Source organism: Pseudophryne corroboree, chromosome 6, assembly GCF_028390025.1.
Source record: "Pseudophryne corroboree isolate aPseCor3 chromosome 6, aPseCor3.hap2, whole genome shotgun sequence".
NCBI lineage: Eukaryota > Metazoa > Chordata > Amphibia > Anura > Myobatrachidae > Pseudophryne > Pseudophryne corroboree.
Window position 1 is genome coordinate 33,334,370 of NC_086449.1, and position 20,086 is coordinate 33,354,455.

The window sequence follows — 20,086 nt, forward strand, 5'->3', positions numbered from 1 at the left end:
TGGAGCATATTTTTCATCCCTTCATGATAAGTTACAATGCCACTTTAATATATCATTATGATTTAAGTGTATTCAAATTGGTTTTTTCTCAAGATCTACCTCTTTCTTTGAATGATTTTGAATTTCCTGGCACTTGTTTGGACTATTAAATCAGTTGCTACATATTTACCGAGGTGCTCCAGTAGCTTTGGTGGGTTATATTCATTATGTTCAACAGCTGTTACCTGTCAATTATATCAGATGCAATTGGTTGGGAGGATGCTATGTTAAGGCCAATAGTTCTGTCTTTGTTGAACAACTGTAGTCTGCATTTCCTCTCAAAAAAATCACATTGACTTTATTCACTGAGGTTCTTAAATGAAAATATTTCCCACCAGCTTGACCTTACATATTAGGATCTATAGCACTCACCTGAGCCTGTATGACATGTGGGTGACCAAGCATTAGTCATTTAAAAATCTGCTGAATTCTCTAAAATACATTTTCCCCAATATCTATATCACGCACACTGTTTTTACAAAAAAATTGCCACCACCAAGGTTTGATTCAAGAGATGGTTCTTACAGGAAGGCTTAGATTACTCCCCAACCGATACCCTTCATCAATTTAACTTTAGTTATCCAAAGTTATAGTCAACAAAACAATCCCCATGTATTTAAGGTATATAACATTTACAAAAAAACAAGATTAACTAGCACATTAATTTAAGAACACAAACACAGAATATTAGTAAATGTAATTTAATATGGTGAAAATGCAAAATGCTTAAGGTAAACAAAAAAAGAATAATAATATGATACACAGTAGTATAATACAAAACACAATTCTTTCCACCGTGAATTACAGCCATCCACTCTCAATGTGTTTGAGTGTGGTGGGGTGTAACAATAAGTCTAACAAGAGAGACCATGACCCAAAGATGATAGGTGAGTATCCTAAATTGGCTACATGTACTGGTTATCATTCCTCCATGTTTGCACAATGATTTGGAAAGGCTTAGTTGAACGTGACTTAATTTCCTCTGGCAGTGATACAATTCCTTCCCTCCATATGTGACACACAACAACTTGAATAATAGACAATAAGGGCCTAATTTTGAGTTAACTCTGAATAAGTCTGAACATGCCCATAAAACAGGCACCCAGATGTATTTGTACAGTATTGCGTGATCTGGAGAGGTGGGATGAAGAAGTGATGGGACATTCTAACATATTGTCTGTACAGTAAAGTTTTGTTTGCCATATGTACTGTATATACAGTATGACTCAAGCAGACCTACAGTACATAATGATGCATATACTGTACCTGTTAGGAGGCCTAGCTTTCACAGTGCTAGGCCAGTGTAAATACACATAATAATGACCATTAGTCGTAAAGCAGGCACATGTTACTGACATAAACAAAGTCCTTTCTGGTGCAGGTTCTCCCCCAAGTGAAGAGTTAATAATACATCTTGAAAGCCAGTTTTTTTTGGGTATTTGTCAAAAGTAATTGATTCAATCATGTCCGTGACTCAAAGGTGACAATCAAATACATCCTTCACCAAATCTGCCTAAATTTGATACTTGTTTCAAAGAAACACTGCCCGCTTCTTCAGACATTTTATGTAAATTTTTATCAGATTGTCAAAATCCCAAATGGGGTAAGTATTATTTTAATCCTTGCGTTGTTCCAGTACTGTCACCATTCTATTTCGAGAATTCAAGCAAATGTTTATGCAAATTTGATGTATAATGTGTCTGATGGTCACCTATAAGACACGGGTGTGATTGATTGATTGATTGATTGAATGAATGACCTGTGACAAATACCCAATAAACTACTGGCTCTTAAGAAGAATTATTGACTCATCAATTGGGAGAACCTGCGGCAGAAACGACTTTGTTTACATTCGTATTCTGAGGAAGGAGTTCTGGATTCCTCTTCTCCTTTCAAGGCAGCAGACACCACCAATTGGCTGGATTCCCTGAGCGGACAGGGCACTGGTCCATAATCTTTAAACATGTTACAGATGATGTGATGGATTTATCTCGATGTGAAGGACTTTGCAAATGTGCAGAAAATCTGCTAATTTTCCTAGAGTAAATTTCACCAATTTTTCCAATACATCTCCATCGCTCATTCAGATCGCACTACAAATGGCACATTGTGACACAGACAGGCAATATGCTATTCCGATGATTGCAATACGTCCTCAACCCATTCCTTGTTTTGATCAACAGAATGTTCAGTCCAAACAAACTGACATTAGTCACATGGAATCCAAGAAGACTCGCTCATCTCTGCTTACAATAAACTCAGGGCAAAAATTTAAATCCTTAATTAGATCATACGTTTATTAATACGAGTTAGGAAACAGTCCCAAGAACGTGTGCTCAAAGTCCTATGCAATATGGGGCCTCTTTGGCTTGCTTTCAGTAAGTGCTTTCTTTGCTTGGTTTCTTCAAACCTTTCCAATGGTGTCTTACAGTACTTTCAATAACCTTGTATGAACAGGTGGTTAAATATATACATCCTGATCAATGTGCACGTCTGACAGCTGCATATAGAACCTGCGAATCAACGTTGTCATCTCCACTCCGATTTGCTGTACCCGGCTGGAGTGATGTGACATTTAAATGTGCATAGAGAACTCCCCCAGATTCCTGCAACAGAAGAAAAGGAGAGTCTGCATTAGGTTTCTTATCTTCTTTGTGTACAATGTTTGACTTTACACTTTCTTTTACACTAGTACTCCATGGAGTAGACCGTAGAAAAAAATATTATGTTGGCAGTGGTAGCAGTCAGCTCTTGTAAAACATCCAAGTGCCATCAGAAGTGATTCACCTCACCCCCCAGTTTGCCACCATTCTATTGACTAGTGTTCTGAATAGTTCCTAGTTCCTACCACAATGTGAGTGGTTGATAGTGTAGAAAAGAACCAGAAATCTTCTCATTCTGGTGTCTAAACTTCAGCAGACATCTCAAACTAGGGGTTAGTGTCAATCTGATAACTAAAATAGATGAGACCGATTTATCTGGTAGTAACTGGGTTATCTGGGTTCAGCAACCATTCATCCACCAGTCAGATGACTAAACTATCGCAGGTCCCCCTTATCTGGTGGCTAGAGTCCAGCACCTCTTCATACACCAACCCAGCTTGAGCAGTGACTATAAAAGTGGCAGTGAAGAGTCACTGTAATCAACAAGGTTACTTGCCCTTTGCTAAGGGTAACTAACCACTGGAAATTGTTTATGAGATGCACTTGGAAGTTTCTAGGGATACAACCACCCACCAATGAGCAAGGCACTCTGTCAAATGTTTTATGTAACATGAAGTTATTGGTGTTAGAAGAAAGAGTTGACCTCATGTGACCTCACAGTTGGGTTCTCAATGGAGGAACACATTATATGGTCAAGATGCCACTCCTCGGATCTCTAGTGACAGAGAAAAACTCTGGGCCCACCATGACCCTGACGCTCCTTGCTCTCTCGGTTTTAGATCACCAGAGCATTTTGTCTTCTAGTGGTGAAAATTTACCCCAAAACCAAATAAAGAAAAACAAAAAACAAAACACTAATTGTATTATGGTAAAACTAAATAACAAAACACATATGAAGGACAAGCCTCTTGAAGCATGGTCTGCAGGCAGTACAGTACGTTGACATAATGTCAACACCATCATGTCGACAGTAATGGTCTCAACATGATTAAATTTGATATCATCACTGTCAACCTAATATTCTGAACCCAGAAATATTTAAAAGCTGTAGAATAAACATAGTGTAATGGCATATTTGTGTTATCCATTAGCAACAACATGTGACAATAATAACAAAGACTAGAACCAGCAGTCAGTGTGATATGCGGATATTTCTGTTCCATTGTTATCATCCAAATTATATAAATATGTATTTATCAAAATATAGTATATTATAAAACACAGGTCACTGCGTGCTGAAAATATCGTAACATTCTCCTGGGTAGATGAGATAATCCAGTAAGTATTCCAGTATAAGTGATGTATAATATGAAAGTGATAATTAGCCTAGTCATGAAGCTATAAAACACTGTAATGGCGTATACTTTACTGTACTGATATCATACTTAACCTATAAAAAAGGAAGAAAGCAGCTGCTACAAGCTTCAAACACAATAGGATCAGCTTTACTTTAGATCTATAACGTTTAATAGTACAACAACGGAAATAAATTATAACCAGGTGCTGGAAAAAGGCCAGCAATAGCTTAACGCGTTTCGCTGCCGTAGCAGCTTCATCAGAGGGATGAATAGTCAGTCATAATACATTAATGAATATCAGTTATTGCTTTAACCAAAGTTTGAATTTGTAGACTGATTTCCTTGGTACAAATTAATGTGCCTGTTTGTGGCTATGGCATACCTTTGTATCAAGGTCTGTACTGAGCTCTAGGCTGCATTTGGATTCTTTTCATATACTGTAGTATATTTTTAACTTATCAAGTACCAGCACTTTTTTTTTATATGGAACATAATTTATTTATTTCTATCGTTGTCCTAATAGACTTTACATATCTTCGCTGAAGCTGATTCTATTGTATTTAGTGCTGTGCTTGTAGCAGATACTTTCTTCCTTTTTTTCTTTTGGTGTTTCCTAATAGGTTTGGCAGACCCTGTATGCAGCAACATTACAAGCTACTTTTTGCCTTTTGTCTAGGGATATCTTCTATACAATACTTAGCACCATATAGGGCACAAGGTGACAACATTCTTGGCTCTTGTGTGTCAAAGAGCTAAATCCTCACACTGTAGCGTGACACAGACACCTTCAGGATAATGCGCACAATCTATCTTTGGATTTCACAGTCTGCTCTATGGGGGTAATTCAGACCTGATCGCTGGGCAGAGATTTTTGCTGTCCTGCGATTAGATAGTTGCCGCCTACAGGGGGAGTGTATTTTAGCTGTGCAAGTGTGCGATCGCATGTGTAGCAGAGCTGCACAAACTGATTTTGTGCAGTCTCTGCACAGCCCAGGACTCACTCAGCCGCTGCGATTACTTCAGACTGTTCAGGACCGGATTTGACGTCCCTCCAAATGCTTGGACACGCCTGCGTTTTTCCAAACACTCCCAGGAAACTGTTAGTTGCCACCCACAAACGCCCTCTTCCTGTCAATGCCCTTGCGAACGCCCGTGCAAATGGATCCTCGCACTGACCGGCGATCCCCTTTGCAGATGTCTGTCACACCTGCGCATTGCGGTGCACATGCATGCGCAGTTTTGATCTGATCACAGGCTGTGTGAAAACGCACAGCAGCGATCTGGTCTGAATTACCCCCAATGTGTCAGAGCATTCAGATCTGAATTAGGCCCATAGCGCTTTGGCAGACAACGTCCACATAAACCAAATGGGGCTGATCAGGATTGGGAGAAAAACAAAAATTACTGTAGGGGCAAATTTGCACCTTGGCAACACCATGTTGTGCTGCAGCTGGGGCAGCTGTAAAATGTGCAGAAGGATTTAGAGTTGAGAGAGGCGTGTTCTAGCTGAACTCTAAATTGCAGTGTAAATATAAAGCTACACAGTATTTTCGGGGTACATCCATAAGTAGCCAGCACTTACCTTGTATAAAAAAACAACAACAATATATTTGTGTGATCCGGTCAAGATCCCTGCGGTCAGGATCTCGGCAGTCAGAATCCCGACGCCGGAATCCTGACACTATTTGGAATGCCAGATAGGGTCTCTAGCCTGGGAGAGAGGCTGCGGGGGGAGGGTTAAGCTGCGCCGCAGGTAGGGCGGTGGGAATTAGGTTTCGACTGCAGATTGGGAGAGTTAGGTTTAGGTTACGGAAAGGGAGGGTTATTCTTACCTTCCACTGTCGGGAATTTTAACCTTCCAGATGCCACGGTCGTTATTCTGACCGCCGGCATCCCGAATGCTGACTAATCAATCAAAACTCGTATTTGCACCTCTTGCTTTGCAACAAGATTTGTCCAGATGCAAAGTTACTAAGGTTTTTATTTTTTTTTATTTAATTAGCCCCACAGTCTGTCATGGCTCTTCTCAGTAATAATATACTGTTCTCCAATGGATCAGCCAGATGTCTCAGCATGGTGTGGCCAGCAAGCAAGAACCAGCATCTATATAAAGGCTAAACAACACTATAGTAATTAGCTATTAATAAACCCATGTCTTTCTTTTCCATGAGGCTAACCATCCCGTGCTTCCCTGCATAAAGCTGATTAACCCAGGTGCTCTGTTTGGCTTGTCCGACTGCAGCTTCACCCTACACTCTGCCTACAGTGAGAGCTGAAAGGCACATGGTTAGTAATTCACTCTGCCACATTACGTAACATGTACAGTATAAGTATTACATTGTCACAATTGGATACACAATGACAGTTATTTTGTTACAATTGCATAGCTGAATTACATTCTGCTTTACACCTTAGTAGTTCTCACCTCCTGACCAGTTGGGATAGGATTGGTTTCAACATTTGGCATTTCCACTGGGTGAAAAGAAAAAGTACAGTATTATTACACTGCCGCGGGTATTACTGCATCATTATGGGGGTCATTGCGAGTTGTTCGCTCGTTTCCGTTTTTAGCAGAATTGCAATCAGGCTAAAAATCGGCAATTCTGCGCAGGCGCATGGTACCCAGCGCGCACGTGCTGAGTACTTTCACACAAAACTGTGCAGTTTTACACAAGGCCGAGTGACAGTTTTTCATCACTCGAGTGATTGTAGTGTGATTGACAGGAAGTGGGTGTTTCTGGGCGGAAGCTGGCCGTTTTCCGGGAGTGTGCTAAAAAACACAGGCGTGCCTGGTAAAAACGCAGGAGTGGCTGGAAAAACGGGGGAGTGGCTGGCCGAACGCAGGGCGTGTTTGTGACGTCAAACCAGGAACCAAACGGACTGAGGTGATTGCAATCTAGGAGTAGGTCTGGAGCTACTCAGAAACTGCAGCAAAATATTTAATAGCAGAACTGCTAACCTTTCGTTAGCAATTCTGCTAAGCTAAGATACACTCCCAGAGGGCGGCGGCCTAGCGTGTGCACTGCTGCTAAAAGCAGCTAGAGAGCGATCAACTCGGAATGAGGGCCCATATCAGTTGTATATTCACTTACTGGTTTTAGAGTCACTGGTGGGTTTTGCGGCAACATCAGAGGTGATATAAGTCCTATCTTCCCTGGAGAGAGACAGAGAAAACATCTGTAAGGTGCAGTACATATGTGGAATCAATTAGGTTTTTCCATAATAATCCTTTAGTCAAGGGCATTGATGATTTATACAGGTTCTGGGGCTGGCTACATTCAAGCCTGTATTGCCATTGGTTTTAATTAGCCACAAAACCTGTGTAAATCACAACTGTCCCGAATTAAAAGGATATTATGGCAAGCGTAACTACAGATAGATCCACGGTTATCTTCTTTACTGTGCCTAGGCACACCGTCATTACAGCAGGGGATTAAGTCCGACTGGCCAGTCTCAGTTAATCCTATTAGAGGCCAAGATAAACATGGACCCATCTGTATATGGAATGGCGGGATAAGACATGCATATGCATCATAGATATACTCACAATTCACTTTCTTTCCGACAAATAATTCCTGAGAACAAATATAGAAGTTGTCAATAAATTGTTACAGTTATTTATTGTTATTAGTAAAGTCTCTAAATTAATTACTAATGTTACAGTTTTAAAATGGCGCCCACTGTCAGCCGCTCCGATGCGCTGCCTATGGACCCCATTCAGGATGGACAGCAAATCGCGATCCAACCGCAATAATTGCAATGACAATGCGGGTGCATGTGCAGTATTTGCGAACACCTCTGCCTGATTTCCAAGGTGGAGATTGAGTTTTGCGTGGGTGGCGGGTTCCCGAACATGGCAGCGTTATTGCAGCCGCTCCAATCAAAAAGGCTGCGCTGGCAGGAGGATTCACAAATTTCTGCGACCACACACAAATTGCGCCACAATCACAATTAGTGTGGGTTGCAGATGGGGGGCAGCGGTTAGCATGCTGGCTGGCCTTGCCCTGCGATGGGTGGCCCCCAGCATGCAAGGCAAAGGATTCAAAATTCTGCGAAAAAGCCGAATTTGCAATCCTTACTGAATATGGTCCTTTGTCTGAAGATGCAGGATCAGACCAACATCGCAATCATTGGTTGCGTCTGGCAAAAACTATGCTACTGTGGCCAATGAAACTGCCTCCAAGGACTGGCTTTGGCACACCCAGAAAATGGGGCCAACACGCCCCCATTTTCTGGAATGCCCCTCGTAATTGCCCAGAAACACCTGCAGGCTATCGGGCTGCAGCTGAGAAGGCACTGCGACTAAAGCCACAGCACCATTGCAATTCCTGCAGCCCCGATTTGGTCATAATTGACCAATACTTTTGGACTGTGCATGCACTGTAGCCATAGTGCGCAGTCCCAAAAATATTGTCAGTTGCAAAAGAATTGGGACTGCGTCTAGGCCCATTTTTTCCATTAAAAAGAGGAAGCAGACTGATGCATTTTCAAGCCTGCATTGCATGGCGAATACGAGTCATCATTTTATTTATTAACAGTTTCTTATAGAGCGCAGCAAATTCCATTGTGCTTTGGTGCTGTAAACATAAACAGCATTTTGCTTCTTTATATTTCGCAGAACCTTTGTGCAATATTTTGTGAGCTTGATTTGATACAAATGACTGCTTACTGTACTATTACTGCGGTTACGGTCGTTAGGTCGATCCAACTTAGGTCGACACTCATTAGGTCGACCACTAAAGGTCGACAGACAATAGGTCGACCTGAACGTTAGGTCAACATGTACTAGTTCGACAGGTCAGAAGGTCGACATGAGTTTTTCAAAAATTTTTCACTTTTTGGGATTTTTTCATACTTAATGGTCCACGTGGATTGGAATGGTAACCTGTGCAGAGCGAGGCACCTTGCCCAAAGCATGGTGAGCGAAATGAGCCAAGTGAGGGGACACAGTGCACTAATTGGGGTTCCCAGTCACTTTACGCAGAAAACGATACCCCAATTTTTTACAAAAAACTTGTGTCGACCTTTTTACCTGTCAACCTACTGCATGTCGACCTAACGCCCATGTACACCTAGTGCCTGTTGACCTAATGCAATTGTCGACCTTCAGTGGTCAACCTAATGAGTGTCGACCTAATTGGGGTCGACTCAACGACCCATACCCCTATTACTGTATATCAAATTAGCAACATACATTTATTTCAGGAACAAAGATAGAATATACAATATAAAGCCAATTGGAATGTCCCCCACTCCAATTACAAGATACAGTACTCCTAGTGAAAGAAAATACGCTGTAAGGTACAAAGTCCATGTATACCCCATAAGCTTAATTATAACACTAGTGTTTTCGTTCCTCTTTTATATTTTTTTTTCCAAAAATAGAAACATAATACATGCTTTTTTGACATCACAAACAACTTATAAAATGCCCTACACCCACCAAACATTTTGGCAATGGGTGGAGAGAGTTGCAATTTCTATTGTTTATAGAGTTAAAGTTTGGAGGAAGCTTTAGAGAAATATGCTGTTTTTAGAAATTCTGAATGGTGTAATTAGGTAGTCTTGTCTTTTGTCTTAATTGTTGTCTTTTATGTTTAAAGCTTTTCTATTTTTCTACTTTTATTTTAGCTGTTGTCCATGTTTATTTGTGCAAGAGTGGGCTGTATTTAGGTGTAGTGTTACACAAGTTTTTATTTTTCTGCTTGTGCCCTATTTGTCTACCTGGTACTGTAAAGGGGTGTACTCTAGGAGCGATAATCTAACCACTGACTAGATTGCTTAGATTTTAAGCATGAATGCTCTGTGTGTACCCCCCACAGCGATAGCGATGCGCAGCCCCGCGCGTCGCTATCGCTGGTGCTAGATTGGCCTGCATGCAGGCTCAATCTAGCAGGTCACTAATTTTACCCTCTGGGTGAAATGAGCGCGTCCTCCCCCCCCCCCCCCCTGCACACTCAGCACACATCACACTGTGCTGAGCGGGGGGAGAGATGTGTGCTGAGCGGTTCGCTCAGCACACATCTCTCCCACATCTGTCCATGAATACGGGCCTTTAGTGATTAGATGGAAGGGGAAGCGGAGAGAGAGTGAAGAGGACCGGGAACCTGAGGGGACTGAGGAGGTGCAAGAGACAGAGGATGAGAACCAGCCTGATAAAACTAAGTGGTCTATTTACTAAGCCTTAGATGGATATAAAGTGTATGGAGATAAAGCACCAGCCAATCAGCTCCTAACTACAATGTCACAGGCTGTGTTTGAAAAATGACAGTTAGGAGCTGGTTGTCTGGTACTTTATCTCCGTTCACTTTATCTCCATCTCAGCTTAGTAAATAGACACCTAAATCTGGCAGAAAATTTTTTTTTTTCTAAAATTATGAAAATATGGCCCTTGAGTCAACAATAATACCTTGCTGGGTGTTTGCATAAACCATCTCGCCCCCCCCCCCCCCCCCCCCCATTAGCTAATCATTTTCTTTGGCCAATGTGAATGGATTTTCAGTGGTGTCTGCTGCTTAGTAAAACCTTGGTTTCTATACTTGTAATGGAACAAAATATTAATGGTGCGTTGATGCTCTACTGTATTTTAAAGTCTGGATTCTCAACAGGGGTCTGTCAGTATGGTCTGTAGTAAATCAGTGGGATGCAATACTACCAGTAAACTGCCAAAAATGCAAAACAACCCTTTAGAGTACAATACATAACCCTTATTTTATAAATGCAAACTTGGAGGTAAGTTAAAGAAGTAAAAATAGCAATTTTAATTTAGATAAAAATTCTGTTAAACTAAAAACATCTAAAAAGAAGCATTATCAAAACTAGAGATTTTATTTTACAGATAAAACCACAGATGCTCCTTTCTGTTACATGTAATTAAATATTCATTAAACCAATAGTACTGTAATTACATTTTTGTAAAACTTTAATTTGCAGAAATGTGGAACTGCTATGGGGACAATTTATGCCCCAAGTTTTGCTAACTTCTGTATTGGAATCTGGGAGACAACATATATTTGAAAAGGTCATCTCTGCCAATTCTAAAACTGCATATACATTACATTAGTTATACTGTATCTGGCGCGTTATGTGATTTAGCTCAATTATGTTTCATGCTTTATTAAAACAAATATTTCCTGCCATATAATTAGCTATGACCCATTTATTGAAGTCATAGTGCCACACTGCAGGGGGAGGGTCAGACTCAGCAATCCCAACAAGCTCTTCATTCCTTCATTGCTCTCCTTTACTACCCATTATATCACTGACTCACCTTTTTTCTTGAGGACAATGAATATAAAGCACAGAATGATCAGAATGAGCAGGACGGCAGCTATGATAATAATCAATGTGACCTGATCTAGAGGATCCATGGCTGTAAAAAAATGTAAAAAAATCAGATGAACAGAAGCATATATTATAAAGAGAAAAAGTCATATACAGTAGTGCTGTGAAGTCACCCTATAAAGCTTATTACTTACCACTAGTACAATATAACACTATCAATTCCCACTATGGCCCTCACTGTGTAGAGTTTTTATATTCTCCCCGTACTTGCGTTGGTTTCCTCTGTTTACACCGGTTTCCTCCCACAATCCAAAACTATACTCATAGATCAATTGGCTCCAAAACAATAGTTAACCCTAGTGTGAATGTTTGCATGTACATGTGGTAGGGAATATAGATTCTAAGAGGGTTGGGGTGATCCCGCACTGCCAGGTATAATTTTAACTGGCAAAATTTGTGTACCTACTGTTAGCGTGTGTGGTAAGTTGGAAATCCACAGAAACTTTTTTTCAGTGTTGGTGGTGCTCCCATGAGGAAATTGATAGTTAAATCAGAGAAGCGGGGTTTTCACGTGAAAAGACAAGGAAATAGGAATATTTACCTCTTTGTGGGGGCACTCTTTGCTGTATTATAATTAAAACTTAGCTTTTAATGGGTATGTATTAAAATTATATGTAAGGTTGGGTTCCAAAGTCCCCCCAAATAACTACTTGTCTCTTTTTTTGAGACTAGGTTAAAATAGAATTAAATGGAATAATTTCCCTCATACCTATCATTCTGTAATGAGAGCATAATTAAATATGTAAACAGGTAACCAATGGAGGACCCAGTCGATAAGTTTTTAACCCTGTGAAATCCATGGGGTTAATTAAAAATTAAAAAAGGGAAAAATCCGATCCACACCACTAAAGGGGGTCTATGTTTACACATGGAACCCCTTTCCCCAAATGCTGGGACCCCCATGACTCCTGTCACTAGAGGACCAGGCAGCCAATCAGGGAGCGCCACGTCATAGCGCTCTCCTGATTGGTTGTGCGCTCCTGGCCTATCAATCAGGTGGAGCTCATCAGCTATAATGGAGGATCGCGTGGGACACTAGGTAAGTATGTGTGAGTGTGTAAGTGTGCATGTATGTGTATTACAGTTGTACTTTCACGGTGTGTGTGTCCTGTTTTTTTGGGGGTATTTCTATTGTTGTGGTACTACAGGTACCAGCGGGCCCATTAATTCCCCATATGCTGGTGCTTGTGGTACTCCAAGTACCAGCATGCGGGGGATGCTTGCTGGGTCTTGTAGTTCCACAGCAAAAGACAATATTCTATTTTTCACACTTGTAAAGGCTATCAGCCCCCATCCACTGCCAAGGGATAGGGGGACAGCCTTGGACTTCACCCCTGGTCCTTGGGTGCCTGGAGGAGGGGACCCCTTGATTTAAGGGGTCTCCACTCCCCCAGGGAACCCCGGACAGGGGTGACTAGTTGGGGGGAGTGATGCTTTGGCCACAGGGACCTATATAAAAGTGTCCCCTGGCTGCGGCATCACCTCCCTGGCTAGAGGAGTCCGGTGCTGGTTTAAAAAATACAGGGGACCCCTACATCTTTTGTCCCACATATTTTTGGAACCAGGACTGGCCCAAGAGCCCGGTGCTGGTTGTTTAAATACTGGGGAACCCTACTCAATTTTTCCACGGTATTTAAACAACCAGGACCGGCTCAAAGAGTCCGAGGCTGGTTATACATAGGAGGGGGGGACCCCACGCAATTTTTTTTAACTCTTTCAGCCACTTTTACACAGAGAAGCATGCACGGATCTCATGACTATCAAAACACGCCAGCCAAAAGCTGGTCTATTTGAAATCTCTATTTTTGTGTGAATTCTATGCTTTCCCGGCAGTGTATGGCTATTGTCGGCAGTGATTGAGAATACGAATTCTTAGTAAATTCCCGTGTTCTATAAAATAACAGCCGTATTTGACCGATTGTCAATTGATTCGTATTTTTGTGGATGGCTGTGTATCTGAATACGAATAGCCCCAACACTGCCGTGATTTGTGTTTAGTAAATTCCCGAAATGACACTTTGAAAAAAAAAAAAAACTAGAATGAAATCGGGAGCTTAGTAAATTTCTACCCCTGTCTCTAACCAGACAAGACACTGACACAGTTGTAGGGAAAAGCAGTCTGTTTACTTTCACAGCGCAATAAACAGATCTTTATCACAGCAATACCGGATACCTTAACCAGGCATCAGTCCACAAACAGAATACACACAAATCTCAGGCCCCCTGTCTCTAACCCACTGGCCCGCCCTCTATCGCTTGGCCACTTGTTGGCATCAGGAGCCCTAAGCCCTTGCCCTAACGAGCTTTATAAAAGTGTGGCACAGGTGTGCCTGATTGCTGGGAGCACTTGTTCCAAAACCTGGACCGGACCTGCATGGATGGGATGTCATGTATGAAATTGCAGGGTATTTCTGTGTATCAACAGCAATCAATAATATAATTTCCAACTGCCAGATAATCTTTGACACAATTTTAAAGAGACAACCTGAATGTACCCAACACCCCCCCTGGGGATTCCTCTTGGTCCAGTCCTAAACCCAGGTCGCATTGGCCCGGGGCACTCAAACTATTGTGCCCTGTCCTTCAAACACCCGGGGTGGCATCTGGACTGGACTGCGGGTGAAGCTAAGTCCTATGGGTGAAGCTAAGTCCTTCTTTGGCACACATACCTGCTCACCAATCTCAGCAGGCATACCCCTTTTTGGGTCGGCCTCTCTCCGAGTCTTACCCCTCCTAGCTTCACCCCACAGGGCTCTGCACCTTCTGAGGAGAGGAACTTTCTTGAAAGTGCTTCCGCCTTGCCCTGTAGTCCTCTTGCTCTGTGCTGGACCCTGAAGTGGTACGGCTGGAGGTCAAGGAACCACCGTGTTACCCATGCATTGGTGTCCTTATTTAGGCACATCCACTGGAGCGGAGCGTGATCGGTGATTAAGGTGAATTCCCATCCCAGGAGATAGTACTTCAGAGTGTCTACTGCCCACTTGATAGCTAGGCATTCCTACTCTACCATGGCATATCGCTGTTTCCTAGGCAGCAGTTTTCTGCTAAGGTAGAGGACTGGTCTCTCCTCCTCCCCTACCTCCTTAGACAACACTGCTCTGAGGCTTGTTCCCGAAGCATCCATCTGCAGGATAAACCTTTTCCCGAAGTTCGGGGCTATCAACACTGGTGCTTTACACAGGGCACTTGTTAAGTCCTTCTAGGCCTTATGTACTTGGAACGTCCACACAAGCTTGTCCGGACTTTGCTTTTTCAAGCAATCAGTGAGCAGAGCTGCTCCGGTGGCAAAGTTCGGGACAAACTTGTGGTAATATCCCACCAGCCCTAAGAAGACTTTAGTTGGGTCTTCCTCTCAGGCCTTGGCCAAGCAGCAACTGCCTCCACCTTATTGACCTGAGGTTTGATTTGTCCCTGGCCCACCATGTACCCCAAGTACTTAGCCTCCGACATACCTATCGCATACTTCTCTGGCCATGAAGCCATGGAAGTGCAAAGTCTTTAATATGGCTTCCAGTTTGGCCAGATGAGACTCCCAGTTGTCGCTGAAGATAACAATGTCATCTAGGTAAGCGGCTGTGTACTTTCAGTGAGGCTGGAGGAGCTTATTCATAGCCCGCTGGAATGAGGCCGGGGGCCCCATGAAGACCAAAAGGCAAGACTCGATACTGAAACAGGCTATCTGGGGTGGAAAAGGCCATTTTCGCCTTGGCAGCCTCGGTGAGGGAAATCTGCCAATAGCCTTTGGTAAGGTCAAGAGTGGTAAAGTATTGGTTTTGAGCCAGTTGCTCGATCATCTCATCAACGCATGGCATGGGATAGGCATTACATTTAGATACCTGGTTCAACCTGCGGAAGTCTTTGCATAACCACAGTGCTCCGGACGGCTTGGGGACCAGCACTATGGGGTTATTCCACCTGTTGGTGGACTCTCCAATAACTCCCAGGCGTAACATATCCTCCACTTCCTTGCATACTGCATCCCTTTTTGCCTCGGGTATCCGGTACGTCCGCAGATTGACCATTGTCCCCGGAGGAGTAACAATGTCATGCTCGATGATCCTAGTCCTCCCTGGAATCGCCAAAAAGACATCTAAATTTCTCTTGACCATGTCTTGAGCTTGACGCATCTTGACCTTGTCGAGAAATCTGTCAATTGGGATTGCACATGCCGAGATCTTTGCCACTCTGAGCTTTCCTTCTAACGCTTCAGCAGATTTATATGATAGATCTGTGTAGGTTTCCGCTTTCCTGGTTGGCTTACATGATAAGTCACTGGCCCCACAGCCACGAGCACTGTATATGGCCCTTGACAATGGGCATACAGCTTGCCCTCCACTGTGGGTACCAGGACCAAGACCTTGTCCCCAGGGTTAAAACTCAGTTTTTCAGCCAGGACGTCATAATGGCGTTTCTACCTTGACTGGGCCTGAGTCACATGGTTCCTGACCAACGGAGCTATCTGCTGGAACTGCCCATAGAGCTGGTGGATGAACTGTACTACATTTGGCTCCGGGGACATCTGTTGTTCCCATCCCTCCTTTAGGAGGTCCCGAATTCCCCAATGCTGTCTGCCGTACAACAGTTCAAAGGGGCTGAAGCAGTGGAGAGGACTGGGGAACCTCTCGTATGGCGAACATCAGAAAAGGTAGGAGCTGGTCCCAGTCTCTTTTGTCCTGTGTGACTGCCCTCCTGAACATCTGCTTGAGTGTGCGGTTAAAATGCTCCACCAAGCCATTGGTCTGGGGATGATACACTGAGGTGCAAATCATTTTAACCCCTAGCACCCGATATAAATTGCTTATCAGCAAGGACATAAAGGGGGTCCCCTGGTCAGTGAGGACCTCCTTGGGTATGCCCAGGCAGGAGAAGATCAGCAATAGTTCTTTGGCAATGGTTGCTGGCAATATTTTGTAGAGGGTTGGCTTCAGGGTATCGTGTGGCATAATCAAGGAGGACTAAGATATACTGATGGCCACTTGCTGATTTTTCCACCGACCCCACAATATCCATCCCAATCCTTTCAAAGGGAATGGAGATTATCGGAAAAGGGATGAGGGGAGCTCTGTACAGGGGCTTTGGTGCAGTACACTGGTAGATGGGACACTCCTGACAGTACTTTGCTACCGACGCACAGATTCCCTGCCAGAAAAACTGCTGCTGTACCCTCTGCAGAGTTTTCTCCTCCCCCAAATGTCCTCCTCACAACTGTGAATGGGCAGCTTCCAGGACCAGAGGCTGATGGACCCGTGGCACTATAAGCTGCTCAACTTTCTTTCCTCGTTCCTCGACAACCCTATATAGTAAATCCTTCTCTACTATGAAATAAGGGCTGCCCCCCCCCACCCCGGTAAAGGCGAATACATTTTCCCATTATAAATACAAATGTTCTGGAAAGCAATCGCGAGGTTCGGGTCTTTCTGCTGGTCTCATCCGGAATCCTGAAGCGGCATGACAGTTCTTAATGTCCATTCATCACTCGCCTCCTCTGGGTTGGTTGGCTCTTCTGGCATAGACATACCGACTCCACACAGACAGTCGGCTCCAAAAGAATTGCTCAACCTTTGAGCCACGGAGCTGGGAGAGGAAGGCAGCTCCTCGAATTGAAACACCAGCAGTTCCGATATGCCAGGAAAATCCCACTCCAGGATCAAAGGGTAGGGTGAGCGCGGGGCGACAGCTGCCACCAGCTGGATTGTCTGCCCCCGATGTTGCACTGGAAACCGCACTCTGGGGTACTTGCAAGTGGCACCATGGATGCAGAGCACCTCAACTGCAGGTAAGACCTGGTCAATACCTTCAGGGACTGACCCCGTGGAGATAATTGAGAACTCACTCCCGGTACCGAAAAGCACCTGGATTGGCCGTGCTGCAATCTGGAGGGTCACCTGGAACCGGGAGGCCATACACAAACCCTTGCTTCTGACACAGCTGTAGGCTGGTTGCCCCGATTTTCCTGCTCTGCACTCCATAGGCTCAGGCTGTTTGGATTTCCCTGCACTCATAGCAGATAACCAGATTGGTCCAGGGTCTCTTTTCCGGACATAGACGGGTCCGGGGTCTTGGAACTGGTCGAGTCTCTCAGTCTAAGGGCTTAGCCATTTTCCCCATCGCAGCATCTCTCTCCATTGTGGTGGCTAGGTCCTCCATATTTTGGGGGTCAGCCTGAAGAACCCACCTCTGCATGCCTCTGTCTAAGACCTGCACACAGTGGCCTATGGCTATGGTCTCCACCCCTTAGGTGGCTATATACTTCTCCGGCTGAAGCCAAGACCTCGCCATCTTAAGTAGTTTAGACAGCTGGATTTGAGAATTCTCTGTCGTGGACCAATGCCAGTCCTGGAACCACTGGGCTTTGCAGGCCTTGGTTACGCCAATGTGACCCAGTATGGCAGCTTTAAGCTGTGAATAGGTGGATGCCTGGTCCGTCAGGAGGTCATGGTACATTTTCTGGGAATTCCCCGTCTAATATGGGGTCAGCTTATTCGCCCAGCTATCCTCTGGCCCTCCCAGGCATGCGGCCGTGCGCTCAAAGGTCCCCAAGTAGGCTTCTACATCATCTGAGGGACACATCTTTTGCAACGGCCTAGGCTTCTGGTGGTGCTGTCGAAGGAGACCCACTTCATCACGAATCAGTCACAGAGTTTCCTGCTGAGCCTGTACCAGGGTTTGGAGAAGCTGCATCTGGGATTGTTGCCCCACAGCCACATTAGTTAGGGCACTGTAACAGGAGACTTGCTAGAATGTGCCCTGCTACAAAAATCCACCAACTACCGACTCCAGGCTTGTGCAAAAACAACAAATACCTTTTAATCAGGTAGCTCAAAAACAAAGATATACATAAAACAAAGATCACTGTCCTTGGTATAAACTACCAGGGAGGTTAGGCCCTGCCTCACTCCCTCTTACTAAATAAGGAACCGTTCAGGTGCCGGCATCCTGACACTAGTTGCCCTGCCCTCCGGATCCCACTGTCCCTAGCAGGCCTATCACCTGGACACTAACTGTCTTCAGGAGCCCTGACTCATGGGAGAGACTCTGCTTTAAACCCAGCACCCAGGTGCTGGCTGATGAAGCAGCTTCTTGGGCTAAGAAGCCTATAAGACCTGATCTGGGCCAAATGGATGGGAACCTGGTCCATCCACACTTCCCATTCACCCCCAGGACCCTGTGTGTAGCTTACAGGTGGCAAAGTACCTCTCCTGCCACATACCCTTTCCCTCAGCTTTTCGTGGCTCAGAAAAGCGGCATGTGACATTGGCAAGGTTTCACCTTCGCCTATTATTTTGGTCTGACAAATCTTTGTGACATAACTTGGGCCCATACACCTGGGTCCCAAGTTCCTCTCCCAAGTACACATCTGAGGCCCTTTTAACTGGCCTTGGAATCTATTTTCATTAAAGGTTGGTGGCACCGACTCCACTGTGCCACCTTCCCTTTCCCTCCACTTTGGCATAGTGGCTGAAGTGGTCGTTTTAATGGACAACTTCCTGTTGCCCACTAAACTTCCCCTTCTCTTCACCTTTCCACCTTTAGGGATGTTTCCCTTATCGGGCTCGGATTTACTGGCTACTGAGGAAGTCGCTTCAGTCTTTTCTGGGTGTTTGTGACACCTGACATTAACTAACTCTGGACTGGGGAAGGTTTTTAAGTTCACTCTGGGCCTAGTAGTCACCCCGGCCCTCACTGGTCTTGGCCTATATGGACAATTCCACCTTTTATGGCCAAGCTCTTGGAACTTTAATTGTTCTGAGGTCATTGTCCAACTTTGCCCCCACCCTTTCCCTCAGAGTGAGGCACTGGTCCCGAGTCTCAGAAAGTCCTTTCATTTGTTGAACTTTTAGTGCTTCCTTCAGTCTTTCCAGCTTTGGTAACATTTCCTTCATTAACGTGACTGCTTCGTCTTCTGATCTCCCATCTTTGACCCTAGTAACCGACTCCTGCCGTTCTATGACTGGCACATAACCCATTTTGAGTTTCTTGTCCAGGTCTCTCATTCGACTCCGTAGTCTAGGAATCTCCTTCACTGTTTCTTTTAGCTGTACACAATAATGAAGCGCTGTCCAAATCAATGTATATTTAAAAAACACAAAACATTTATTAACCAATACATGACAAACATATATCACACGGCCGGTATATTCCTAATATATTATTTAAAAAAGTATGAATTCATATATCCACTCCGTGTTTGTAAGCCTAATTAGTGCATTAGATGTTAGTAGCAATTATAAGCGCCCATAACTCAGGCTTAAAATCATTAGAAAAGTTAAAAGCATGAGTGCTATCCTTGGCTGGGATCAATTGCCTTATTCAACTGCACCACGAGCGTGAGGACCGGTAAAGAATAGAAGGAGTGAGACGTCACCCTGCATAAATATTATCCGGGTCTGAAGACACGCAGAGTTGCTGCTAATTAAGCGTGGCCACACTGGACTGATAAGTATATTATCATCTTACTAAAAGCTCTTGCAGTGGATGTATTGAAGTGAAGGGACTCCTGCAATAATACGCTTTATACTAACAAGTTCTGTGTTTTGAACTTTTCTCAATCTTTGCAAGCTTTACATATCTTCATGCTTTGAACTTTTCTAATGATCTTAAGCCTGAGTTATGGGCGCTTATAATTGCTACTAACATCTAATGTACTGATTAAGCTTACAAACTCCGGAGTGGCTATATGAATTCATACTTTTTTAAATAATATATTAAGAATATACCGGCCGTGTGATATATGTTTGTCAT

The 20,086-nt window shown here is 43.8% G+C and overlaps 1 protein-coding gene across 2 annotated transcripts in view; it reads right to left on the reverse strand.

Moving 5' to 3' along the window:
* Window positions 1-752: 752 nt before the first annotated feature.
* LOC134935979 (uncharacterized) overlaps window positions 753-20,086 on the reverse strand; it is a 103,444-nt gene continuing 84,110 nt past the window's right edge. For both annotated transcript variants that reach the window (XM_063930847.1, XM_063930846.1), the window contains exons 5-9: window positions 11,271-11,372; window positions 7,548-7,575; window positions 7,093-7,154; window positions 6,426-6,472; window positions 753-2,645 (exon numbers count right to left, since the gene is read on the reverse strand). In XM_063930847.1, coding sequence (XP_063786917.1) covers window positions 2,520-2,645; window positions 6,426-6,472; window positions 7,093-7,154; window positions 7,548-7,575; window positions 11,271-11,372 — 365 coding nt within the window. In that variant the 3' untranslated portion in view covers window positions 753-2,519. The remainder of the gene's footprint in view (window positions 2,646-6,425; window positions 6,473-7,092; window positions 7,155-7,547; window positions 7,576-11,270; window positions 11,373-20,086) is intronic.